General features: G+C 46.2%; 1 protein-coding gene across 2 annotated transcripts; it reads left to right on the top strand.

The window, feature by feature from the left end:
• The first annotated feature begins 10,797 nt into the window (after positions 1-10,797).
• SUOX (sulfite oxidase) lies at positions 10,798-27,862 on the top strand. 2 transcript variants are annotated; one of them, XM_077328826.1, is made up of 4 exons: positions 10,798-11,155; positions 18,982-19,048; positions 22,874-23,030; positions 24,668-27,862. In XM_077328826.1, exons 2-4 carry the CDS (start codon positions 18,993-18,995, stop codon positions 26,096-26,098), a joined length of 1,644 nt encoding a protein of 547 aa, XP_077184941.1. In that variant the 5' UTR covers positions 10,798-11,155; positions 18,982-18,992; the 3' UTR covers positions 26,099-27,862. The 2 variants fall into 2 exon arrangements, with proteins under 2 accessions (XP_077184941.1, XP_077184942.1); XM_077328827.1 differs by lacking the exon at positions 10,798-11,155 and adding an exon at positions 12,236-12,335.
• Positions 27,863-27,918: the final 56 nt, after the last annotated feature.

Consider the following 27,918-nt stretch of genomic DNA (forward strand, 5'->3'; position numbering starts at 1 on the left):
TTGGAGGGACTGACCAGGTGAGTAGTTTGGTCCTAGTCTTCAATCATGTAGACTGAGAAACTAACCAAAGGGTTTCAGAAGGTCTTACCTCTACTAAAATGGGATTTCTTTCACTGTAGGATGGGCACGGGTTAAGTTCCTTGCTTCTAGTGGTGTACCAATTGCCAGATTAGGAAAACTCCCTAAAGAGGTGGAGAACGTGACAACAGTTTATAAAACAGCTTAGTAGTATTTAGAAGGTCAGAGCTCCCAGTGAAACCATCGCTGAAAAGGTACAATACGTGAATTTGTAAATGAGAAACCTAGGAATGGGTACCAAGATAATGACATAGTGGCCAATTAACAAGAGCCGAGGATCATTGCTCACTGTCCCTTTGGGAGAATTCTAAACTTCTGGAGCAGTGTTGGGTAAAGTGACTAAATGAATCTGCAGGTGACTAGGGGCAAGGCATTTCACAGTGCTGCCACGGAAGGATATCTGCGCAGGCATGGAACCTTCTAAAGCTGGGCTTAAACATTTGCTTTCAAAATGCCAAACTTGCAAGGCTGCTACTGAACACAGTCCATCTTCAGGGTAAATTCTTGTGTCCCTACTTAAAACTGTGGCCATTTTTATTTTGCTCCTGCATGCTTTTGTAAAAGGATGCAGGCAATCTTGTCCTAACTTGTGTGTGTGTGGGGTGTGTGTGGGGTGTGTTTTCACTAGCTACTATATGAGACCCTGATGAGCAACATTTTTTGATAATGTGACCTGATCACTTCTTCGGCATTAGGAGTATTCTTGATACTATATAAACTGAAACACAAACTGTGTCATTATAGTTTGCTAGATTATATTTTATAGTTATGTCTTGTTATTCCCAATCATAGGATGCTGCTTATATATTTAAATCCAATTACCAGTAGCAAGTGGCCGCCCTAAGAGAAATGAAGCAAGGGATGCAACTAATGGGGATAAACTACTGTCTGCTTGAGTACATTGTTCGCTTTATTCGCCTGCCTCTTGTTCTTTCCTTAAATCCATGGGCTGAGTTGTATAGCCGCACAATGACCTCTAGAGGGCACTAGTGAGCAATCTTCCAGTTGGCGCTTCGGAATCCTTCACTTCTCTTTTTACCACATCCCCAAAAGGGGCAGCAGGGGGCTTAAGCCAGCAGATTGACTGCATATATCTACGTATATTTGTCTAATACTGAATTTGCCCTGTACATTTTTTTTAATTACTTTCACGCTGGTTTCAAAGCATTAGTGCTCTTGTCAACATGCCTCTGTTCTGTGCCACAATGGAAGCATGGTTCTGTATTATGATGACAGGTAATAAAGCTGGGATAGTTCATACCTGTTTCAGTGTAGATGAGGGGTGACCAAATTTCCACTGTGGGAAGGCTTGGTCCTAAGGTGCAAATCTATTTCATAGAATCATAGAATCATAAAGTTGGAAGGGGCCATACAGGCCATCTAGTCCAACCCCCTGCTCAACGCAGGATCAGCCCAAAGCATCCTAAAGCATCCAAGAAAAGTGTGTTTCCAACCTTTGCTTGAAGACTGCCAGTGAGGGAGAGCTCACCACCTCCTTAGGCAGCCTATTCCACTGCTGAACTACTCTGACTGAAAAAAATTTCTTGAGAAAGTATGCAGCCCCATCTAAAACAAGCTATTCTTTCCTCGGTTAGATGGGCAGCCGGTCATTCTTGTCTAGATTACTGACCCTGATTCAGTTAATTATTCACGCCAAGCCCTGCCCAGTCTAATTGTAGTTGTACATCATGGTAATAGCCCACTTCTGCTCTGTGGCCGAACGTTGCTAGTAGTTTCCTGTAGCTGTTAAATAGTAGGGGAGATAAATGGAATCCAGTTGGACCTCTTAGCACAAAGTCTCCTAGTACCTTCACCTAAAGGTACCTCACGAGAATAAAATTACTAGTATAGTGTCCCTGTGCTCTTCTCTACCAGTCATGTAAGAATGGATGCAGGTATCAAAAATCTGGGAGAATCAACAGGGCTGTATTTTCCTCCCAGATTTCATCAGTAAAGGTGACCAAGGCAGTCTCTGTTTCAAAGCCTGGCCAGAAACTGAGGTTAAATGTGTCTAGGTATCATTTTCTCTAAGGAATTGTTTTGCCACCACACATTCAAGCACGTAGGTGCAAAGAGTGGTTTTTGGCACTAGGCAAACAGTATAATCGAAGTACAGGATGCCTTCTTTCTGTTTTGTCTCCTTCCTGCTTTTCTGTTAACTCTGTCTCTTGACTGTTTACTACCTCAGCTTGTGTTGTCTCACGCCTCCAGCAACAGATTAGGCCAACACGGGCAAAAGTTTATACAGGTGGTAGTCTGCACCTCTTCAAATGAGTTCTTCATAGCCCCCGACCCCAGCACCTAACATTCATACACAAACCCCAAACCTGTTAGCACTTTCACTTGGGTTCAAACCCACCCGTTTTATTGTCCCTTCCGCAAATCCTGGATAAACTAAGGAGCAGATCAGGTTCTAATAGATGGAAGGGCGATTAAGAGCAACTTTGTTAACTGCCCAGGTTGTTTCGGTATGCCACACATTGACAAGAGCTTCCATAAGAGTGCCAGCCATGTCAACCAAAATAATCCAGTCCACGTTTTGAGGTTACCGGTTCCTGTACCATGAAACACTTGGCTCAAGACAGAAAACCAAATTTTGCATGGGAGCCACTGCAGATGAGTGTACTAACATGTTAACTAAAACAACAAAAAAATAAATTGTGGAGTTCACAGCCTCATAGAGGAGAGGGCAATCAATAATGAGGGCAAACCATGATGGTGAAAGGAATAATCTATGGTCAGAGATGGTATACCTCTGCCTACCAGCGCTTAGAGGCAATATCGGACGAAGATATTGGTCTCTGTACCCTGTTTGTTTGGCATTCTATGGCTACAGGTTGGCCACTATTAAAATGATGCTGGACTAGAAGGACTCCTATGTTCTTACAGATGAAATTTTGCGCTCTGGCAACACCATCCCAGCAAGAAACCACCAAGTCCCAAACTGTCTCAGTTAAGGAGGCTGTAGCTGAACACTGAAAATTTCCAAGAACAACAGATCTTGTGAGCCTCACCACCTGGTCTATCTCCACTTGTTCCAATACGAAGGTAGCAGGGTGGGTGGTATTGCTATTCCGTCCTGTGAACTTCAGAACTGGAACTTGGATACAGCACCTAGGAAGGATTATTAAAACTTCAGTAGATCGTAGCTGTTTCCCATCCCTAGCTTATGCAGCCTACTTTATGCAGCACTGAGGAAACGGCTAAGCACAGTTGGGAGAGATTCTCTACTTTCCTCCCTGCCTTGCAGAGTTAGGTTGTTAACGTATGTAGCAGGCCTGGGAAGAGTCACACCTGTGTCTTCTCTGCCCCATCTGCCCCAACCACATCACCCATTTCCAGAAATGTGATCAATTACTGTTACCCCCCCCCCATCCCATCAAAAGCTCCCACCCTATACTGAGCCATGTTTACACATACTGCTTCCCAAAAACCGGCAAATCCCTTCTCAGTGCAGGTGTTTAGCTCATGCTAGGCCATTTCTCACCAGGATGTCCAAGTCCTTCTCGCCATCTCGCCATGGCTGTAAGTGGAATGAAATATTAAAATCAACTCCCGGCTCTTATTCTGTTTAATAGCTAGTAGGAGGGAAAAGCCAAGGAACTGTAAGGTAGCATTTCAGTTGATGAGTGTAGAATCAGGCTTCTTTTATAGCCACTCCAAAGCTTGTTTTGAGGAGTAATTTCTAGCCAGGAATTCCCAATGGACCTGACCGGGATTGCACTCCCCCCCCCCAAAAAAAAATTTGGAGAGTTACGGCAGCCTAATTTGGCCTGAGGTTATAAGTACCTAAGAACTGAGCAGGATTAGCCATACTTGGATGGGAAGCAACCACTAAGGGAGATAGTTGCTGTGCAGAGGAAGGCAACTGTAACCACCCTTTGTCCAGTTCCTGCCTTGAACACCCAGGGCTGGGATTGGCTTGAGTTGATTGCATCTCAATAGCATGTTCTTATTATTCCTGAGCAGACCTACTTAAAGCCAATGCAGGTTTCTCAACCAGGCTTTTGTGAAACCCTGGGATTCCTTGACGGCCGTGGAAGGGTTTTCTGAATGGGTGGGAGTTAATTGTGTATGTGTGTGTACAGTTTATCAGGTGTTATAACCATACATGGTTTTGTCAACTCCCCCCCCCCAAAAAAGGATCAATGGGGATGGGAAGGGGAGGGGCCCTGTGTGGGCATGTGCACAGCTATGCTTCCTAACCATATTCTGTGCCTTCATGAGACTTCTGGGGTTTCTGGAAGCCTGAAGAATATTTCAGGGTTTTCTCAATAGTACAAAAGTTGAGAAGGGCTGGGTTAGAGTCTTGGACAGGATCTGGGAGACCCAGGTTCAAATTCTTGCTGTTCCATGAAACTTGCTGGGTTACCTTAACCCAAAAGATTGTGGCTGGATGACAAGACAGAGATAGCAATCTTGTCGTGAACTGGATGCATGAACCACCCACAACAATTACAATTTTAGATACGTTATCATGCAAGTGTGTGCATTCCTGTCACAGGCCAAACTAGATTTATTTGCATTGCTATGTGTAAATTACAGGCATGTAGCAACCAGTGGGGGGGGGGGAATCAGATGTGGTGTTTGCTGTAGAACCTGAGGACTCTGAAGAGGATTTCAGTGGTAGTTTGAAAAGAAATATCAGATGTAAGCAGTTGTGAAATAATGTAATATTTGTAAATAAAAACATATGCATACGGAACACTTGCTGATCTCACAAAATTAAAAGGTTTTATTTGCAGTTACAAAGTCAACTATTATCTTGTTACACTGGATTAAAAATCACCATAACATGTGGATTTGTTGTCTTGTACCTACCTACCTGTAGCACTTCAAAATGAATTTCTTCATGTTATGCCTTGCTGGAAGCACAGAAGAAAGAGGAACGGCTGCTTAAAACACTTTTATTTATTTGTTTTTTATCGCGCCCTATCCTCAGCAATCGAGGCATGAGATGGATAACAATTACCAAATAACGTAGAAATATTATGTAAAACAATTTTAATACTCTGGCATGGCAATCAAAGAGGCTGATAGGCGGCCAACTAAAATTGCCTCAGTGGAATGCCTGGAGGCTCTGCCTTTCTCATCCTGCGGAACTCGGTGACTCTTTGGATTAGGCAAAGAACGCCGTGCTGCGAACAATGTAAAAATTGACCTCCCACAAAAATAGAGGCATTATCATAATTTGTAGGAAGATTTATTAGCTTTCCCAACGCTCTAAAATTATAGCTCAGTCACTCGGTTTATATGTTACAGTTCAGGATTTAAAAGGTAGTAAAAGTTGGCTTGGGCCCTCAGGATGACATCAAAAGCTTAAGTCAGTGATCAACACGGATTACCTTATCCAAACACAAGGGCTCTGTTAGCATTCAACCTAGAAGAATGTATTAGTCCTAGAAATGATTCCAACAGGTACTACAATTAGAATTGCCCCTGGCCACTTGGGACTGAAAACTCCCAGGACCACTGAAAGGTGAGGAGGGGTTGTAGATACAGTTCTCCTTCAGCCTAGTATGCAAGGGGGGGGGCACTCTAGGCATGCCCGCTGCCTCATTTGCTTGTGCTGTGTAACCTGACATGACAGATGTCATATTGGAGGCTTCAACAACAGCTAGAAGCCTCTCTAGGAATCCATAATTGATTACTTCAATCCTTTGAGTTGAAACACTAGCAAAGACTTGCCCACAGCAAGAGTATTCTTATTTTCCACTTGAAGCAAGGGGCTAAAACAAGAGAGGGTGGCTTCCTAGGGCGGTTTGTCTTCCATCGTGTTCCATTAAGCATTAATGAGCTTTCTCCTTTGCATTTCCTTTAAATGGGGTGGAGCAAATGTGGAAAAAGCTACGGCGGTTCTTGGCATCCCTGTGGCCTCTGCTCTGTCTCTTCCATTGCACGAAGCCAGTGCTACCAACTAGTTTTGCTGCTTTAGCTTCTGCTAACTGCCTCCGGCAGGTCCCTTGAAGATTTAGCATGCAAAATTGGGACAGGGTAAAAGCTGGAATGGCTGGGTGTAAGGGAGTCGGCAACTTCCTTCTGGGCTGTCGTGGACAATGAGAGTTATGTAAAAAATCACACACACACCCCTGCCAAGGTGAGCTCTTTCAGACTGATGGCACCTAAGTGAAGGAAAGGAAGATCAATACCTATACCTGATGCCTAGGAGGAGGGTGTTAGAAAGGGGAATCCCTTCTATAGCATCGGACTCTGTTGTCAGCCTCCCAGAACATGGCAGACTCAGGAACCAGGAACGCAGCACCGGCCTGTTCCATTTTGGAGTTAGTAAGTTTTTCTCTTACTGAGACAGAAGTTGTCCTTTCCTTTGTGTGTGTTTTCCTCCCTTTTGTGCCTAACTGAATGGTATGGTTTCTTTTTGCATGCCCTAGCATTCTCTTTTGTTTGAAGTATGATGTAAGCCTCTGCCTGAGACTTCTATTGAGAGGACAGGTGCATCAGAGAGGTAAAAGGACCCTGAAATTGAAAGGACAGGATAGCCTCCCAGTCCATACACCCAGAACAGAATTTAAGTAAACAAGAGTACCACACAAAAAAGTGAGATGCGTTACAGACAATTTAGAACAATATTTTATAAGATGAAAAGGAGGAAATCCGGCATCTTAACCTTTTCCATGCCAAAATGCCTCCAGAACATTAGGCATTAAACAAATAAGAGTACCATGAAAAACAGCAGGATGAATTACAGACACTTGAGAGCAATATTTCAGAAATGAAAAAGTGGATCTCTCACACTTTCATTAACCCTTTCCAAATGCCTCCAGGACAGTCTGGAACAGGCATTAAACAAGAGTTGTTGTTGTTATTAGGTGTGAAATCGTGTCTGACCCATCACGACCCAATAGACAATGATCCTCCAGGCCTGCCTGTCCTCTACTGTTCCCCGGAGTACATTTAAGTTTGCACCGACTGCTTCAGGGACTCCATCCAGCCACCTCATTCTCTGTCGTCCCCTTCTTCTTTTGCCCTCAATCGCTCCCAGCATTAGACTCTTCTCCAGGGAGTCCTTCCTTCTCATGAGGTGGCCAAAGTATTTCAGTTTCATCTTCAGGATCTGGCCTTCTAAAGAGCAGTCAGGGATGATCTGTCTAGATTTGCCATAGCTTTCTTCCCCAGGAGCAAGCGTCTCTTAATTTCTTTGCTGCAATCTATGAACTTACAATTTAACATACAAACAATGCTGTTCCTTCTTAGAAGGAAAAGCCATTTTTAATTATTTGTATTATGATTGCACAACAAAATCAAGAGTTCCCAAAAGCCAAGGCCCACTAACTAACATTTATAGCAATAAAAATTAACTGCTGCTGAGAATCATAGACTAATAGTGTTGGAAGGGGCCTCATGGGTCATCTAGTCCAACCCCCTGCACTATGCAGGACACTCACAATCCTATCTCTCATCTACTGTAACCTGCCACCCCTTTGCCTTCACAGAATCAGCCTCTCCGTCAGATGGCTATCTAGCCTCTGTTTAAAAATTTCCGAAGATGGAGAACCGACCACCTCCCAAGGAAGCCTGTTTCACTGAGAAACCACTCTGTCAGGAACTTCTTCCAGATGTTTAGATGGAATTTCTTTTTAATTAATTTCATCCCATTCATTCTGGTCTGTCCCTCTGGGGCAAGAGAGAACAACTCTGCTCCAACTGGCAGCCTTTTAAATACTTGAAGATGGTTATCAGATCCCCTCTCAGTCGTCTCCTCTCTAGGCTAAACAGACCAAGCTCCCACAACCTTTCTTCATATGTCTTGGTCTCCAAATCCCTCACCATCTTTGTTGCCCTCCTCTGGACACGCTCCAGTATTTCTACATCCCTCTTCAAAACTGAACACAGTACTCCAAGTGAGGCCAAACCAGAGCAGAGTAAAGCGGTACCATCACCTCCCGTGATCTGGACACAATATTCGTTTGATACAGCCCAAAATTCAATTTGCCCTTTTAGCCACCAAGTCACACTACTGACTCATGTTCAATGTATGGTCTACTAAGACTCCTAGATCCTTTTCGCACATGCTACTGCCAAGTCTCCCCCATTTTATATTGGGGTATTTGGGTTTTCCTACCTAAATGTAGAACTTTACATTTTCCCTATTGAACTTCATTTTATTCAGTTTAGCCCACTTCTCGAGGCTGTCAAGATCATCCTGTATCCTGTTGCTGTCTTCAGTTGTGTTTGCTACCCCTCCCAGTTTAGTATCATCTGCAAATTTAATAAGTATACCCTCTAATCCCTCATCCAAAACATTTATAAATATGTTGAACAACACAGGCCCCAGGACAGATCCTTGGGGTACTCCACTTGTTACTGTTTTCCAAGAAGATGCTGAACCATTAACAAGTACCCTCTGGGTACGATTTGTCAACCAGTTATTGATCCACCTGACACATTTAGGAGCCACACTGCATTTCACCAACTTGTGAACAAGAATATCATGTGGAACCTTATCAAAAGCTTTACTGAAATCCAGGTAAACTATGTCCATGGCATTCCCCTGATCCAGCAAGGTAGTCACTTTCTAAAAAATAGATAAGGTTGTTCTGACATTACTTGTTCTTGCAAAACCCGTGCTGAGTCTTAGAAATCAGCTGAAGTTATAGCTAAGTGATCTAGTAATTAAACCAGTTTGTGCTGGTAGTCCTAATGTTTGCTCGAATGTATGCTAATGCAAGCAAGGTGCAATCCTATGGAGCCCCATAGCAGGAAGGCTAAGACGGTGAGCAACAAATATACAGCACCCTTCCAGAAACTTCAGCTTGGGTTGGAATACAAATACTTATGGTGGAACACTTCCTCCCTTTCCTCCCATTCTGGAGGCATTTTTGGCCTCAACAGGGTTAATCTGTGTACAATAGTTCTGTGTTGATTTCTAAACTATTTTTCTGGAATGCCATGAGCTTGTCCCACTGTGTATTTAGATATTATTTAATGTCCATTCCAGCCTCTTCCAGGGTTTTCCAGAGACATTTTGGCCCGGAACAGGTCAATTAGAGTGTGAGAGTTCCACTTCTTAATTTCTAAAATATTGTTCTTGAGTATCTGTAATGCAACCCTCTATTTTTTGCATAGTCTTGTTTGTGTAGTGGTTAAGACCAGCGACTTCTAGTCTGGTGAGCTCGGTTTGATTCCCTGCTCCACCACATGCAACCAGCCTTGGGCTTGTCACAGTCCTGATAGTCCTGTTCTCATACAGCAGTCTCATCAGAGCTCTCTCATCCTCACCTACTTCACAGGGTGTCTGTGGTGGGGAGGGGAAGGAAAGGCAATTGTTAACTGCTTTGAGACTCCTTCTGGCAGTGAGACTCCTTCTTGCAGAAAAAAAACAACTTTTCTTTTTTAATGCCTGTTCTGGAGGCATTTTGGCCGAGAGCTGGTTAATAAAGTTGCGAGAGTTCCACTTCATTTCTAAAATATTGTTCTCAAGTGTCTGTAATGCATCCCACTGGTTTTTGTGGTAGTCTTCCCAGCCCTTCTAGCTTCTACCCTGTCCTTTTAAAATGTAGATTCAAATGAGTAGCCGTGTTGGTCTGAAGTAGCACAATAAAATCAGAGTCCAGTAGCACCTTTAAGACCAACAAAGATTTATTAAAAGTGTAAGCTTTCGAGTGCAAGCACTCTTCCTCAGACTAAAATGTAGTTTCTTTGTTGAACATCTTTGTTGAACATACCATGCTAGATTAAAATTTTGGTCTATATGAAGCAACAAAAAGTTTCATAGAACGCATAGAACGCAAAAATAGTATTGTAATATATATATTTTTGCCTTTTGAACTTGTCCATTGGGTTTTCATGGCAAAGATACTGGAGTGGTTTGCCATTTCCTTCTCCAGTGGATCACCTTTTGTCAGAGCTCTCAACTATGACCTGTCCGTCTTGGGTGTCCCTGCACGGCATAGCTCATAGCTTCACTGAGCTACGCAAGGCAGCGATCCTTGAAGGGGGCTTTTGAACTCTGGTGCTGGAGAAGACTCTTGCGAGTCCCTTGGACTGCAAGGCGAACAAACCGGTCAGTCCTAGAGGAGATCAGCCCTGACTGCTCTTTAGAAGGCCAGATCCTGAAGATGAAACTGAAATACTTTGGCCACCTCATGAGAAGGAAGGACTCCCTGGAGAAGAGCCTAATGCTGGGAGCGATTGAAGGCAAAAGAAGAAGGGGACGACAGAGAATGAGGTGGCTGGATGGAGTCACTGAAGCAGTCCGTGCAAACTAAAATGGACTCTGGGGAATGGTAGAGGACAGGAAGGCCTGGAGGATCATTGTCCATGGGGTCGCGATGGGTCGGACACGACTTCGCACCTAGCAACAACAACATATATACAGTATTTGCTGGCGTATAAGACTACTTCCCCCCCCCCTGAAAAACATGCCTCCAAGTGGGGGGGTCGTCTTATACGCCGGGTGCACTTCAGTTGGGATAGACATAGCTGCCCATAGTACTGTATTTTGAGTGGAAATGTTGGGGTATTTTAAATTGCAACATAAGTACAATTTGCCAGCTGCCCCCAGTTGTCCTTCCAAAAGTGGGACAATCTGGTCACCTTAGTATAAATTCTAATGACTTAACAAGAACTTTTAAAGAACGCCTTCTCCAATCTCTAGAAACCGAATCTTCCCTGGCTGCCCTGGGTAGCTTTGAAACTCGCCCATCATCTGAGCCTACAAGCCCGAGAGGCGCACAGAGGAGGGCGGCCGACGCCACGAAGACTCCCCCGCGCCATTGCGCCCTAGAGGTGGAGCGCGTCCCGCTCCCGGCATCTGCGCACCAGCAATTCTGCGGGGCCGCCCCCGGCAGCAAGTAGGGCGGCAGGCGCGCTCGGGAGCCACTGTCTATTCTTAGCACCGGGCGAGCGCAGGCTGCCGGTGGGTGGGGGGAATTTTCCCGCGTCGCAGGCTGCTGCTATTTTGGGTCGCTGGCCCTTTAACGCGCTTCTCTTCGGCCTCATCCGCCGCCAGGAGGGCGCTTTCGCGGTGCGCCAAGAGCCTTTTCTCTCCCCGGCGACAGCTCAGCTGCTGCTTCAGCCACCCGGCTTGTTTGGCGCGGAGACCCGGCTTGCCTCACAGGTGAGGTGTGGAGGGCGAGCAGGGGAAAGGTTCGGGGGGGAACCTGGCTTGGAAAGGGACGCGAAGGAGAGGGCTCTTGCGGCTCTTTTCCTTGCCCTTCCCCACGCCGCATATTTGGGGGGAAACCGAATCTGAGTCAGAGCAATTTTTTCCGCTTCCAGTTCCAGGTTTCTTGGGTGAGGCAGGGCTGGGGATCGGGGAGGGGCTGCGGCTGCCCTGGAAAGATAGCGACGAGGCGCTTTTCTTAAAAACAGCAACCCCCCAAAATCTCTGGTGGGGCTCCTTGAAATAGGGAGGGAGACCTCTTGCAGGGCGCCCGACGTGGCTTCCTCAGCGTGGCTCCCTCGAAGGTGGCCTTGAGCTCCTTGTGGCGCATGGCGGGGGGGGGGGGCGCTGGAGAGATGATCTCCTGGGACATTCCACCGCCCCCCTTTGGGATGCTGCCTTTACTTGTGGGTTGAGGCTTGCGGTTCTCCCAAATTGGGGAAGAGGCCTCCATGGGAGGGTCTTCCTCCCCCCCCCACACACAAACGCTTTCTTAAAATGGTCCGGGTAACATGCCGATGGTGCAGTGGGAATGGTAGCCCACTTCCTAATCCAGCGGGAGGTGCCACTTTCGAGCTTAATCAAATCAGAGTCCAGTGGCACCTTTAAGTCCAGCAAAGATTGATTCAAGGCGTGAGCTTTCGAGTGCTTGCACTCGAAAGCTCACGCCTTGAAGCAATCTTTGCTGGTCTTAAAGGTGCCACTGGACTCTGCTTTTATTGTGCTACTTCAGACCAACACGGCTGCCCATTTGAATCTATGCTTTTGAGTTTAGACGGGTGTTTTATGGCCTGTGCAATTAAAGTCATGATTATTGTCCCTGGAAAGTGTTCGGGGTGTTGGCTTTTCCCCCTGTAGGGCAGGGCGGGGTGTCTGCCTTGCCAACTGGTGCTGGAATTGCAAGCACATAGAGCAACCATTTCCACTAGCTGTACTCCTGCGTATCTTCTTAGAGCAGCCTGATCTTTCAGGCGTGGCGGAGAGATAAACTTGGTAATAAAATGATTTGGGAAATGTTGACCTGCAGCTCTTCTGGGTCTCCCGCTAAACTGAGCCAGTAGGAGCAAAGATAACTGTCAAGGGAAAGTCAGCAAGAGCTCTTTCAAGTTATGTTGACTGGGCTTTCCCAGGGCAGGTAAGCCAATCCAAAAAGGGATTTTGTGGCAATGATTCACTCCTAGCTAATGATTAAAGGACTCCAATTTGTCTGAATGAGTATGTTACTTGGAGTGGTGATAATTTTAAGGTCAACGCTTTCAGCCTTCCTTTCTGCGAAGATTCGGAAACAAAAGACACCGGCAGTGCCTTTTAAGACTGACCAAAACAAAATGAAACAGCGTGTTACATTTTCAGAACTCTTCAAGGCAGGGAGGGAAATGAAACTGCAGTCGTGTGCAAGCTTTCAGAGGGGTTAAGATCAGGGTTGAACCATAGCACGAGTGAGTGAATCTTACTGGACCAGTTATGGGCTTGCCTGCATATATTTACTCTGGGGTTCTTCTTGCAGTTCTGCCTTCACTTTGGCATCAGGCGGGTGATGATAAGGAAGAGGACCACGATATTTTCTACATGGAGGAACAGGCTTCTGTAGTTTCCAGGTTGCTGCTGTGGCTGCCAGTACAGGGCAGCAGCAACCAGGCTTCCATATGGCAGGTTTCTCTCTCCCAGAAACTGACATCTTCCTGTGTTACAAGGGCCTTTTCATAAAAAAACAAAATCCTGGCAATTGTTGTAATGATGTTCAATCTATCAGGGTCTCTGAATTCCCAGCTTGCTTGTTTGCTTGCTTTTTAAAGGAAATCTCTTGTTCCTTTTGTTGCGGAGATATGCCTTTCTCTATATTTAGTTGTAGGTCTGGTAGCCCACCTTATAATACAACTGATGGCACGTGTGGAAGTAGCAACAGAAAGTCCCCTGATAGCCAGGGGAGGAAATGGCCAGTGCAGGGATGGGGGATGGGGGAAATGGCTACCTTGCAAACAAGTCCAGGAAAACCTGAACTTCTCCACCTGTGCAGCAGCCCTCTATGCTTCGCTGCAATTGTTCCTAAAAATTTGGAGCAAAGCAGGTTTGGGCAGAGGTGGGGAAAACCCTGGGAGGTACGTGGACTATAATGCTGTGCATAGTTGTCAGCCCTAAGAAGAGACATCATGGACCTCTTTTCTTTGATTGTTCCCCATAACCCTCATCTGGTAGCATTTCTCTTCCATTGGGTGTTGGCAGCCAAGGGGTGGATTAGGTGGGTGTTTTAACAGGTGCGTGTTTTATTGCATCACGTTTAGTTGTTTTTAAACACTTTATCTGAAATTTTATAATCACCACGAACTGGCTGGCTGGGCGTAGTGGCCAACGATAAAATTAATGTAAAAATAAAGATTCGCCAAAACAGCATCCAGTGATGTACCAAAATCGTTTCTCGCTATGTAAAGAAGCAACAGCACTGTAGAGCAGGATGCCCTAACATTTCCTCAAAACGGTATGGTTTTTATTATAGAATTTTGGGGAAATGCTAGAGTGTACCATGACATGGTAATGTGGCTTCTGGTTACACAGCCAGAAATGATGTTGAATGTGTCACCAGGGCCAAGCCCCCATTTTCTCCCATTGGTACATTGAGCATAAGTAGGGAACGGCTGGAGTGCTTTAGTGTTCAGAAAGCAGCATTGCTGATCACAGGGCAGATATGAAAATGCAAATGTTTCCTTATAATATTTGCACAGTAAAGATGACTCAGCTGTTGTGCTAGGCAAGTGCAGGACCAGAGTGCTGGTGGCCACTTCCCTTACAAGGGAGGTAAGTCAATATGCAGATGGATCAGTTGTAAAGTGCTGATTTCTGCTATCTTTTTTGGCCAGGCAAAAAACAACATTAAATCTTTATGACTGGATATTTGTTAGATACAGATAGACCGGCAGCAAGATTATGGGGTGTGAACCCAAATGTAAACATGGTTATTCATGATCTAATTACTTAATGGATAATATGGCTCAAGGAATGCCAGGTGTCCAAGTTGGCTTTGGGAATGGACTCTGGGCTTCCCAGGCATGGAGGCCTACATGGATGCCTTGGCCACAACTGATAATCCCCCCCCCCCAGGTGGCTTCTTTGCAAACAGACACAGGAGGGGGTTCAGAGGCAGTCGGGATTGACTGTAAAGAGGAAAGAATTGATAATCCATATTATGGGGGAAAGAATTGAAAGCAGAGCTACGTAGGCAGAGTTCTCCCTCCTCCACATCTGAATTATCTCTTTCATCATCATCAGAGAGGCTAGTATCTAGATCTAAGTATTTTTCACATAAATGGTGCTGTAAAAGAAAAAGAAGTGAGAGGCAATCATCCTAAACTACGGGCCCTCTATCCCAACACTCAAGATTTGTACACAGAGGGGAAAAAGACAAGATTAAGACAGGGGGCCAGCACAGAAAGATACCCAGTCTGTAGTTATTTCTGTTGTGATAGCATTGAATAAAGAAGACCAATAGTGGCCTGGAGAGGAATCAGACTTTTTCAAGTAGAACATTTCCACTGCTGCCTATGAGAGATCTCATTAATCTTGTAGTTGGATTCGGTCCTGTCTTCGGTCCTGTCTTCTTACCAATCAAGAGACAGTCAAAAATCAGAATGATGGTAAATTCCATTCATGAGTAGAAACAGGGGGACTTGATGTTCTTGTCCTAGTTTCTGGGGTATTTCATTGCAACCATAGACATAGTACCTTGGGTGTGGTTCTACACAAGGACATTGTAGTGGACATTGTTGCTGTATCAAAGGGACATTGGGGGCGGGGGGGGGGGGAAGCAGCACACAAATGAAGCATAAAAAACTCACTGAGATAGTGTAGGTTGCCAACTAGTCTCAGTCAGGGCCTTCAGATACCAGTAGATGGGGAACACATTGTTTGGACTGGACATCCCAGGGTAGATGGACATCAGAAGGGAGCAATAAAACTAGCACTGCTTGCTTTCTGAGACCTGGTCCAGCACAGGTATATCCTTGAAAAGACAAATAATATTACTACGAAGGCCCACATAAATAGCCAGTGTGGCACCAAAGTGATTCTTCTATATAGGAGACTCAGTGCAGATATTACATGGGAAGAGAGTAATCTGTTGGCACTCAAAGCACAGCATGTCCAGGAAGTCTTAAACAAGCGGGATGCCTCACTTGAAGAGACTTGGATCAGGCAGAACGGTCCATCAGCAATCAGACAGTCCAAGATATCACAGACACCTGTCACGGGCCTCTTTGCAGCCTCTCTCAACAAGAAAAAAAACTACCTCCCAGTCTTTGATCCTTATGTGGGTGGGGCCTTTATGGTGCTGTGCTAAATTTCTTCTTGTAAACATTTTTTTTTTAATGTTTTCTAACTTTGGATGCTGGTTGTGGCTCCCTGCACCACATAGACCTTCACTGTCACAAAAATGCTATTGCAAAGGGGAGCCCTAGGAGAGGAAGGGAAGCTGGCAAGCAGCTATTCCTCCAGGGGCACATCAGGCAGTAAATTGCCCCAATGGTGGCCAGGTGCTGGGCAGTGGGAGACACCAAGGAGAGGCCTGAGAACTAAAAAGGAAGCTGGAAGTTCTGACCCTCTTACCAGGTTATTCTGTGTGAAGGTCAGTGGTGGCAGTGGTTACCCTAGAGCAGCCTTTTTCAACTTTTTGACTGTGGAGGAACCCCTGAGATGCTTTTCAGGCTTCAAGGAACCTTGGAAGTTGTGACATGCCCCTTCAGAGGAATGGGTGCAGAAGTAAGATGCAGGAGCCCACCAGTCAATCAATCCACCATTTACCATTTCCACTGGGGAGAAAGAGCAACAGGGGAAGTGGGCTCCAGTGATGTCAGTGTCCATCCGAAGTTCTGAATAACCAAAGAGTTTCCCAGAACCTTGGTTGAGAATCACTGCTCTAGAGCAGTCAGCCTGTGGTTCTCCAGATGTCCATGGACTACAATTCCCATGAGCCCCTACCAGCATTTGCTGGCAGGGGCTCCTGGGAATTCTAGTCCATGAACATCTGGAGGACCACAGGTTGACTACCCCTGCTCTAGAGTGAAAGAGAGAGAAGCCTCTCCAGGAGTTGACCACACCATGGAATGGGCAGGGCAGAATAGGATCTGCAGTCTGAAGCAGGCCCATTCCTCCGTGAGACTATCATATGTTTGTCATATGAGAAGATGGACTCCATGTACAAGACAATAATGCAAGGAAAAGTTGAAGGCAGTAGGCAAAGAGGAAGTCCCAACATGAGATGGATTGACTCAGAAAAGGAAGCCATGGCCTTCAGTTTGCAAAAGCTGAGCAAGGCTGTTTAATGATAGGACGCTTGGGAGGACATTATAGGGTAGCACACAAGATCCACTTAAGATAATATGGTTGCTCACCTAGGCTTTTGTAATGCACGTAAACTTTGTTATTTTCCTTAAAGGTAAATAGCCTGTATCCTATATCCCAACCATTGATTTATAGTTTGAAGTTGTCTTTAAACATGAGCCTTAGGCTAGAGGAATTTCCTTCAGGTTATAATACCCACTGTAATAAAGGATGTGGTAATCGTACTTGTTTAGTCCCCTAATTAAATGGAAATAGCAAATTCGGATTTAGAATCTGAAGAAGTGAGCAGGGATTCATGAAAGCTCATACTCTGCTACAGATTTTGATAGTTTTTAAGGTGCTACTGAATTCTTACACTTTCCTACTGGTACGGATAGACTAACTCTCTGTGCACCTGAGGGATTGTCTAACTCATTATGCCCCGAGCAGGTTGTTGATTTCGGCAATGACAAATTGACTGTAGATCCCTGGGCCACACAGAGTCCGTCTGGCCTCAACCAGGGCCTGGTGGTTTTTGGCCCTGGCCCCGGCCTGGTGGAACAGCTGAGGGCCCTGTAGGAATTGGCCAAGTTCCGCAGGGCCTGTAAGATGAAGCTCTTCCACCAGGCCTTTGGTTGAGGCAAGGGCGAGGAAGAATACAAAGCCCCTTTGTTATGTCTCCCTGGGCATATGGTTGGGAGGTGAGGCAGGGAGGGGAGGATAAGCTTTGGTCTGTGTTGGGGGGGCTGGTTAGGGTGGGTGTGAGGGGTTTTTTAGATATTAATTTTAGACTGTTATGATTGTTGTAATCTGCCATGAGCCAGCTGTGCTGGGAAGGGTGGAATATAAATGTAATAAATAAACATGGCTAGCCATTCTTGATTTGTTCAGGTTTTATTATGTACTCTGCTTGATTTCTCCCCGTTTAACCTCCACACCCAATTAGTACATACAGAGCCGGTTAGGATCTTTTTTTCCTGGTTAGGATCTTTGTTGGCTGTTCTGGAGCAACTTCTGGTTCTGAAGCTGGTCCTTCCCTTTTGAAACTCAAGATAGTAAGGTGTTCACTGCTTTCTCAGAAGAGTTCACTGCTTCCCTAGCTAACCAGATTCTTATCTGTCCCATTTCTTCTCAGTCATCCTGCCAAGCTACAAAGATTTTTTTCTGGAGGGACAATGCCCTATCTCTTTAATTGGGACATCATGAGAAAACTTCACCTGCCTCTTTTGACATGTTAATAAATCTGTAAACGGAAGCAGGCATTTCCCCCCAGGCCTGGTGGCAGTGCTGTAGGCCGCAGAAGTCTCTCTGTCAGGCAGCTCTTTTCCTGCCGTCTTCTTGAGTACTCCTTTCCTTTATTGACAATAAGCTACTCCTACCAGAGGTCCTGAGCCATAGTTTTCTTTGCCGTTTCCAATGAACAACTAATCTAACTCTGTAATGCTTTGTCTGGCTTTTTAATTCTATCTGACCAGGCCCCTTCAGTCATCCAGCTATATGCCAGTGAGTATGAATATTCTGATTCCAACGGTGCAGTCATCTGTGACCCATTTATGCTCCTGTGACCTTTGTAGAAATGATTTAGACAACAAACCACAGCCTTGGTTATAGTAACTTTGAGCTACTTCCACCTACTTGGCAGGCTCTCGAGAGCCCTCCAATTCTGTAGCTCTGATGATCAGTTTTGGAAATAAAGTTAGCCCTCACAATTGCATCAGGATTTTCTGTGTTGCTTATTATTGTGCCTAAGAGTTGGCTGAAAAACTGGGCAATGCAAAGCCAAATCGGGGCCTTCAGTGTGATTGCCCCAGACAGGGAATATGCTTTCAGTCTTAAAAGGGAATTAGTGGAGTAGGATAAAGAAGGAATGAGCTCCCGGAGCAGATCAGGGCCCTGACGGAGCTTAAACAGTTCTGCAGGGCCTGCAAAAAGGAGCTCTTCTGCCAGGCATTTGGTTGAGACCAGGTATAACCAATAGCGACTGAAGGGCCCCCGCTCCCCTGCTCCCTCCCTCCCTCCCTCCCTCCCTCCCTCCCTCCCAGAACTCCACTAGAGCGCTCTGGACCTGTTGCACTGTTGCATTGTTTGTACTATTATATTGTTATATTGTTATACTGTTATAGCCATTGTTATTAATATTATTGTATGGTTATTAATATGGATTGTTTCATGTATTGTTCATGTGTTCTGTGTAAAGCGCCCTGAGTCCCCTGGGAGGGCGGTATATAAATATAATAAATACATAAATAAAATAAAAGGAATAGATAAATAAGTCTCCACTGATAAAAACTAGAGGAAAATAATAAAATAAGACTAGCTTATCTGAGAGCTTTTAAAGGCGATGTCATTCCACCACCATCTTAGCCGGAAGTCTCCCAATGTGCTTTCTAGCTCTGCATCTAATGGTTTGCTTTAAGACTTGCAATATTGTTTTGTTTGAAACCTCTCTCGATTTTCTTCCCTGTTTGCAGGCTTGGACAAGATGGATGTGATCAGAATGAGCAGGACTGTTTTCTGCACCCTCCAGAAAACATACTGGTATGGAAAATGCGACTGCAAGCCTCAACGAAATGAAGGCAGCCCTTAATTTGCAGCCTGCTTACCTAAGCCTTGCTTTCCCATTGCCAGTTTATTCCTACTAGATTTCCACCTTCCAAAATCCTGACCAAGGGGACCCAAAATCTGCCACCTAGGGAAAATAGATAGGACCATAATGACTGAAAATAAATGTAAATTGAATTAAAGGTAAAGGTAAAGGAATCCTCTGTGCAAGCACTGGGTCATGTCTGACCTTTGGGGTGACGCCCTCCAGCGTTTTCATGGCAGACTCAATACGGGGTGGTTTGCCAGTGCCTTCCCCAGTCATTACCGTTTACCCCCCAGCAAGCTGGGTACTCATTTTACCGACCTTGGAAGGATGGAAGGCTGAGTCAACCTTGAGCCGGCTGCTGGGATCGAACTTCCAGCCTCATGGGCAGAGCTTTCATGTTTGCTGCCTTACCAGTCTGCGCCACGAGAGGCTCTGTAAATTTAATTAGGTTTTCTTAATTCATTGAATTGAATTAATTGAAATGAATTGAATTAATTGATGTGAATTATGCCATCTTTAATTAAACAACCACCACCCTAGTAAGCTTTTGAGCTGGGATGTTCTTACTCTTCGTTGGCTAATGCACTCTCATCTTGCAATTGTTGGCAACCGGATTTTCTACAGGGTAGCTGTAGTAGTACATTGTGAGTCCATTATCACACGATTCTGCCTTCCCCTGGACTTTTCCTTAAGTAACAATGAGGAAGCTAGGCTTGGCATTATGTAGTTCTACAACAGCAGAATTTAATGCGCCTTACTAAGAAGCAAAGGAGTCATACTTAACCATCATTTCCCCCTCCTTTTCCATTTTCAACAGCAAGTTTGATTGACTTCTGCAGGGAGTACCTACCTTGTAAACACCCCAAAAAGCCAGCCAGGTTGAGAATGAACATTTCCAGTAGGCCAGCTGTATTAGCAGTGCTATGACACTGGGCTCTTCGGAGATGCCCAGGCTGGAACCACAGTATTAAAGAGACGAGCACTGTGTTGGATAAGAGCCCCTCTTGACCTGCAGCTTTGTTGCTCATCCTTATCTTGCTCAGCCCTGGCCTGAGTGTCTCAGAAGCGAGTATGCCCTTCCAACACCGAATCCCATTTTATGTCTATTGCCAAAGGTAGAACAGGCTGTGTCCCCCCTGTAAAGTATCCATATAGCGTTATCTTTCAATTGTTCTCCTTTTGTGATTTGCCCCAATATTTTCAAGCTTTGATCTGATCTTATGGGATAGAGGCAGAATCAGAGCAGGTTTGCCCACAATTTGGATGGGAAGGTGTGGATTTCCAAAACACCGTCTGCATCTAGTGCTGTTTTCCCTGAGTATTCCCATATATTGGCCCACGACCACCATTAGTAGGCTCTTTAAAAATAACATTTTAACGATATACCAAATACTGGCAAGAGAGTTGGGAACAGCAAGTATGAAGGGGCACCGTAGGGTGATACAACAGCTGTGTTTAACTATGTTAAAGGTAGGCATGTTGAAGAGGGGGCTAACTTGTTTCCTGCAGCTGTAGAAACAAGGAGTAGGAGCAGTGGGTTCAAATTACAGGAACAGAGGTCCCACTTAAATATTTTTCTGAGGGTGAGGGCTGTCCATAGATAAAATATGCTGCCTCACAGGGTGGTGGAGTTTTCTTCAGTGAAAGTTTTTTAGGAGGAGATTGGATGGGCACCTGTCAGGAGGGTGTGTTTTTTAAGTCCCTGAGAAGGTGCGGGGCTGGGCTGGATGGCCCTTTGTGGCCTATTCCAGCTCTGTGTAATTCTGATTCTGTTGTGGACCTTCTATTGTGAATTGTTCCTTATGGAAGCAGCCACTTAATGTCAGGCTGGATGGCACTGAAGACACCTGAAGTGAACTTTCCTAAAGAGCCCTTTCTAGGTTCTCTTTCTTGGCTGCTTGTCAAAAGGTTTGCTGCTTCTAATCTTATCTCCAGCTGCTGTTTGGCTGTTGCCTTTAACATCCTCGGATAGGCAGGGAAATCCCTTTATAGGGTTCTCTCTCACTTACCTTGAGTGGAGGCAAGAGTTAATGATTTATCACTAAGTAGTCCCCAGCTGGGAGTCAGACGTCTGTGCTGTGGATGTCAGAGAGGAAGTATAATGTCCAGATTATGCAACGTACCTGCAAACAGGAAATATGTCCTATATAACCCTGCTCATGTTGTATAACATGGTCTGGTTGCTGGAAGCATGCATCTGCTCCTTCCCCTTGTTCAGATTGTTACTGGGGTAGGATAAGGTTGGGAAAAGTGTTGAATACAGGTTGAGGACAGCGGAGAATATCAGATATTTCTGTGGGATGCTGATGTTCTGTCCTTAACCATCCACCTTTACAAGCCATCAGTAGAGCAGTACACTTGTTTTACAAGCATAGGGACTAGAAACTTGCCATACCTGAAATGGGAATTGGCCTCCCTCTACATTTTTATCCTTTCTTCCTCCAAGGAGACCACGGCACTCCCTTCCTCCATTTTGCCCTCAGAGCAGCCCGATAAGATAAGTGAGACGGAGGGAAAATGCCTGGTCTATGATCACTTGCTGATCTGTGTGGTTGAATGTGGATCTGAACGCAGATCTCTCTTGTCCCAGCATTCTAATTATTACACCACACTGGCTCTTAGTGCCAAGGACTTCTTAAAAGATCCGTAGAAATTCCCAGCACATTGTGAATGCAAGCCAACACACCTGCCAAAGATTTGAAAGGCCCATCAGGGAACAGAGTGAGCGGCATTATTTTCCTGGCGTTCCTTAGGTCCCTGGCGTGCTCACTCTTTTCTTCTTGAAATGGAGACTGCCGTCTGGCAAGGGTACTTTAAAGTTAAGCTTTCAGGTCATGCTGCTTGGATCCTGGGAAACGGCTTTTACAGAGCCAGTTTCTTTCTCTGCACCCTACCTGGCCCCATCCTTGCAGTCTGCCTTCCATTGTGTTTTCTGCTTTTTCACTGTATCCTCCTTCTCCTCCTCCCAATGTCCAGTCCTTGTTTTTCCACTGCAGCATCACTAGTACAGCTGGATTGCCAGCTATGCCACAGCACCTCCGGTTGGCATCTTCTGACCTGGTCTCACTAGCATCTGCAGCCCGTGTTTGCCCTTTAACAGCTCCTCACAGAAGTGCCTTTTATGGATTGTAACGGGCACCTCGGGCAGTCTGAATAGTCCTGACTTCCCTAATCTCATCAGAGCGAGGAGACTCAGCAGTTCGTAGTTGGATGGATAGACCACCAGGGAAGACGGCTGCTTCTCAGGGGCAGGCAATGGCGAGCCACCACTGCTCATCCCGTGCCTTGAAAACCCCTTGAAGGGTCATGATAAGTCGGATGCAACTCGATAGCACTTGTTTAATTAATCAACGGGGATCAATCTCCCTGACGTGTCTGAAGCCATTTGAAAACAGTTTAGCCGCTGTTGCCGTTTGAGAAGCACTGTGAGGTCTGATGGTTTGGAGAAAACACTGAAAAAAACTAGAAGAGCTGTCTTGACAGATTGGGCAAAAGGTCCAGCAATTTTTTATCTTTACATCCAGATGGATCTTAGAAGCTCACAAGGTGGGCAGGAAAGCAGCACCACGTCCTTGTTTGTTCTCAGCATTTAGCATCCAGCCCTGTTCTGGCTACTGACGCCCTTCCTTTCAATAAGCCTGACCTCTATAAGTTGCTCTCTCCCTGTTAAAAAGTTCTCCAAACTAGTAGTATCTTATCCTCTGGGATCTATGATAGTCAGAAATGATCATTGTTTGCTGTCCCTTTCCATATTTGACTGGCTTTCTTTACAGGCGGAAGACCTACCCCGCAGTCAGCGTGCCTTGGTCATCCTACCGCTCCCATGGCACTTGGAACAATGCAGGCAGAACTAGACACAGGTTTATGGTCGCAGCCGGTGCTGGCCTGGGAATAGGCACCATCTTGGCCTATGGAGACCACTGTAGACGGGTGAGTGAGGCACCCAGCGTCAGAGGTGGGGAGTGGGCGTGAGCTGCAATGTGATCAGAGGAGGATCTTGAACAGGGATCTGGGGGCATTGTGGAAAAAAAGATCCTAGCCCATGTAGTGGAATGATTTGTGAGTCAAGCTGGCAGTGGGAAGATCTGGGATCAAATTGTTACTCAGATATGAAGAAGGAGGGCTGGTTTTTATACCACACTTTTCACTACCAGGAGGAGTCTCAAAGCAGTTTACAATTGCCTTCCCTTTGCTCTCCCCACAACAGACACCCTGTGAGGTGAGGTAGGGGAGGCTGAGAGAGCCCTGATATTACTGCTCGGTCAGGGCTGTGATGAGCCCAAGGTCACACAGCTGGCTGCATGTGGTGGAGCAGGGAATCCAACGCAGCTTGCCAGATTAGAAGCTGCTGCTCTTAACCACTACACCAAGCTGGCTTACTGGGTGATCATGGGCCTACTTCACAGGGCTGTTGTAAAGAGAAAGTAGAGGCGCTCCATGGAGGATGGGCAAGATGGAGATGTAATGGAAGGGAGAGTTATCTTGGAAATCTGCCAGGGTTTGGCTACCATTCCCAAACTCTTGTACAAGTGGGTTACAAGTCACTGTAAAGGAGCTTTGTTTTTAGAAGCTGTCTATGTAAGCTAACAGGGCTTATTTGATTAGGAAAAGATGGGGCTGAAAGATCAAAGGCTCCCAATTCCTGCTTTTCTCTTGATGTCTGTGATGCTCCTCCTGGGCAGGTCCTTTAATAACTACCTCACCAGACACCACTCCGTGTTTGTCACTTCCTCCACTGTCCTGGGAATGCCAGCAGGCTTATGGTAGGGGAATAGAATCTGAATTGAATATGAAAACCTGCAAGCCTCTGGCTGAAGCAAAGGTGTGAGAGAAGCATGGCAGATAGGCAAAAATCAGAACAAGAACTAGGTTTATCTGCTACACACTCACCGGAAATGAAGTAATTATAACATTTCATGTGAAAATTAAAAATTGCGATTTAGACCCAGTACAGCATATGGGTCAAAACTCTCCACCAATGGGAAGGTGAAAAATTGTGATTTAGATCCAGTTCAGTGTATGGGGTTCTGAAGAAATATATTCTTTCCGTACTTCTCACAGATTAACCCATTTCAACTGCCCCATAACTGTCGAAAATCCCCACCAACTCCATTCTCCCGGCGTAGCTCCTACTGCCTTTCTGAATCTCTTTGTCTTCTTTAAGGAACAGGCGTGGCTTGGGTAGATCATCTACTTCAGGGGTAGTCAACCTGTGGTCCTCCAGACGTTCATGAACTACAATTCCCATGAGCTCATGCCAGCATTTGCTCATGGGAATTGTAGTCCATGAACATCTGGAGGACCACAGGTTGACTACCCCTGATCTACTTGACATACAGAAGGTCCCAGGTTCAATCCCTGGCATCTCCAGTGAAAGGGACCAGGCAGGTTTTGAAAACCTCAGTCTGAGACCCTGGAGAGCCACTGCCAGTCAGAGTACACGGCGCTGACCTTGATGGCCTAGGGGTCTAGTTCACTATAAGGTAGCTTCATGTGTGATTTCATGGGTGGATTTCCAGGTGGTTTTTCCTGTTTCACAATGCCCTTTTCCTGTTATTTCTTTTCAGGCAGCTGAGATTGACCTCCCAGAGTCCACACCCGGCCCTCCATTTCCTGTCTTCACACGGCAGGAAGTCGCTCGCCACCACAACGAGGCTAATCGAGTATGGGTGACCTATGGCAGCAATGTGTTTGACGTCACAGATTTCTTAGAATTGCATCCTGGGGGGAAAAGCAAGATTCTCCTGGCAGCGGGAGGTGCTCTGGAACCTTTTTGGGCTCTCTATGCTATGCATAAACAGGAACATGTGCTGGAGCTTCTTCAGGGCTACAAAGTGGGGGAGCTGAGTCCAGAGGAGCCTCCCTTGCCAACCCCAGGAGATCCTTACGCGGAAGATCCTCCGCGACACCCTGCCCTTAAAGTCAACACTCTAAAGCCCTTCAATGCAGAACCTCCTCCAGAGCTACTCGGCGAGCACTATCTGACTCCCAACCCACTCTTCTTCAAACGCAACCACCTTCCTGTCCCAGTGGTGGATCCTGCTACCTACCAGCTGCAGGTACATGATGTTCGTGGCCGGACGCTGTCTCTTTCCCTCAAGGACCTGAAAAGCAAGTTTCCTAAGCACCAAGTGACTGCCACGGTGCAGTGTGCTGGCAACCGCCGTACCGAGATGAACGCTCTCCAGAATACCAACCGGCTAGGTTGGGGCATTGGGGCTATTAGCACGGCGTGCTGGGGCGGGGCCCGCCTTCGGGACGTCCTGCTGCATGCTGGCTACAAGCCGGGTGATGAGGGCCATGTCAGCTTTGAAGGCCTGGACACGGATCCGAGTGGCACCGTTTATGGCGCCTCCATCCCGTTCAAGAAGGCGATGGACCCCGAAGGGGACGTCCTCCTGGCTTATGAGATGAATGGGGAGGAGGTGCCTCGTGACCACGGGTTTCCTGTCCGAGTCGTCGTGCCAGGTGTAGTGGGCGCACGAAACGTCAAGTGGCTGGCCCGAATTTCAGTGGGTCCAGAGGAAAGCCAAAGTCACTGGCAGCAGAAGGATTATAAAGGATTCTCTCCTGCTGTGACGTGGGACAATGTGGATTTCTCCAAGGCCCCCGCCATCCAAGAGCTGCCGGTCCAGTCAGCCATCACTGAGCCTTCCCCTAATGCCTCTGTCATCCCCGGAGTTCTCACCGTGAAAGGCTATGCGTGGAGTGGAGGTGGGCAAGGTATTATCCGTGTGGATGTCTCTCTGGACGGCGGGAAGAGCTGGCACGAGGCAGAGCTCACTGGCGAGGCACAGGCGCCAGGCCGAGCCTGGGCATGGAAGCTCTGGCAGCTGGAGGCCTCCGTGCCTCCTGGTGCCAAGGAGTTGAACATTGTCTGCAAGGCTGTGGACACCAGCTACAATGAGCAGCCTGACACAGTGGGACCCATCTGGAACATTTTGGGAGTGCTCAACAATGCGTGGCATCGGGTGCACGTCTCTGTTGGGGAGGACTAAGAGGAACTGCTCCGGAATGGTTTCCTTCGGCTATCAAGGTCCTTTAAACAGGCACAGAACATGAGTGGAGATCTTCAGTGAGGGCTTCTTGCTTGCTACACGTTGGTCTCAAGCTTGTCACAGTAGCCATTCCCTATCTGTGAACTGCTTCCAAGGGTGTATGGTGGGCCCAGAGGGTCATCTTGCTACTTGATTGTGCTAGGTGTTTCTACTTACCTTGGAAATTTGACAGTGGCCTTCCCCCTTCCCCCCAACTTCAAGAAGTCTTTCCAATAGCATATCGGAACCGCTCTTTGGACGCACTTTCAATTTAGGGTTTTCTTATGTTGTGTTTTTCAGTGTGTGTTGCTGTGTTGCCACGTAGTGACACTGCTAAACAGATGAATGTTCATTTCCCCATAATGTCAACAAGTTTCTCCCTGCCTACACTCCTCCCTACCCCCTTCTGAATGGGATTTGAGTTCTCCACTACTTTTGTGGGGCCAAATAAGCATAGGGCAAGGTGTGCCTATGATCCTCCCTGTAATGAAGGAATTTATTTTGGAGCTGTTATGGAGAAACCATAAAAATCCTTCCTTGTCCCAGGCTGACGGTGCAATCCTATGCAGCGTTACCCCAGTCTAAGCTTACTGATTGTTTGATTTAGACTGGATCTCAATACGTAGGATTATCCTACAAGCTTAGCCAGATTCTGCATGTCTTCCCATTCCAATTAGGGGAGGATTCTTTCACTACCTCTATCCTGTGCCCTTTGGGGAAACCTCCAGCTGCCTTTTAGAACTTCTTGGGCCTTAAATAGACACTGTGCCTTCATTGTCCGTTTGGCCCTTTCTTGGGTTAGACTCTACTTTCTTGTGGTTAACAATATTGCCATTCCCACTGCTCAGCAGCTGCATGTACCAGATGCAAAGGGCTGAGCATCTATACATTTTAAGGACAGAATTTGGCAGAAACATGTAAAAGATGTAGGGTATCCATTCCAGCCTTTGCATACAGAATGGCGGTGGTGTTCACACTTCAGGAAGGAAATGTATTGGTTGCATCCAGACCCTGGCAGGACTTCAAATGCTGTTGAGAGCAGCTTCTAAGCTTGTACAGATGCTGTCCCAGGACACCGCAGCATTTGCAGCAGGTTTCCTCAACCTCAATTCAACCTGCTGTTCATGACCACCTGGGGAGGGTAAAGTTTTCTTTCCTGACCATGTTGGAAGAATCGGCTTTGCACTTTGCTTTTTTAATGCGTGCCTGCTCCCAACCTCTTCAGTAATGTCTCTTATCTCTCTAGTTGCAAGGATTTGCTTTTTTTGGCTCAGTTGCATGCTCCTTTTCCACCTTCCCAGGGCATAATGGTTGTATCTCTTCCACCTTGCAGCCTGCACCTCTTCCAGGCACTGCTAGCAGTTTTCGCACAAGTTTGCTTTCTCACTATGGGCACATGTGAGAATGAAGTAGACAGCTGGGGAGATGTCCTAAAATTCATTAGGAGCTTGCTGCCATGTCTAGGTTTTTTAGGATTGTTTGCCTAGTGTGCTATGCCCAGATAGACTGACCACTAGACTGGAAAACCTTTTATGGCTTTTTTATTCTATTGTAGAAGAACAAAAGACACAGGTGGGTTGGTCCCAAAAGAGCCTGCATGTAGAACAATAGATGTACATGAAATTATATAACTTCTCATTGGAGGCAGGAAAAGGTGATGCCCACATGGGTCAAACCAATAACCTAAGGCAGGGATAGTCAAACTGTGGCCCTCCAGATGTCCATGGACTACAATTCCCATGAGCTGCCAGCAAAGGCTGGCAAGGGCTCATGGGAATTGT

The sequence above is a fragment of the Paroedura picta genome, chromosome 3 (assembly GCF_049243985.1).
Source record: "Paroedura picta isolate Pp20150507F chromosome 3, Ppicta_v3.0, whole genome shotgun sequence".
In the NCBI taxonomy this organism is placed as follows: domain Eukaryota; kingdom Metazoa; phylum Chordata; class Lepidosauria; order Squamata; family Gekkonidae; genus Paroedura; species Paroedura picta.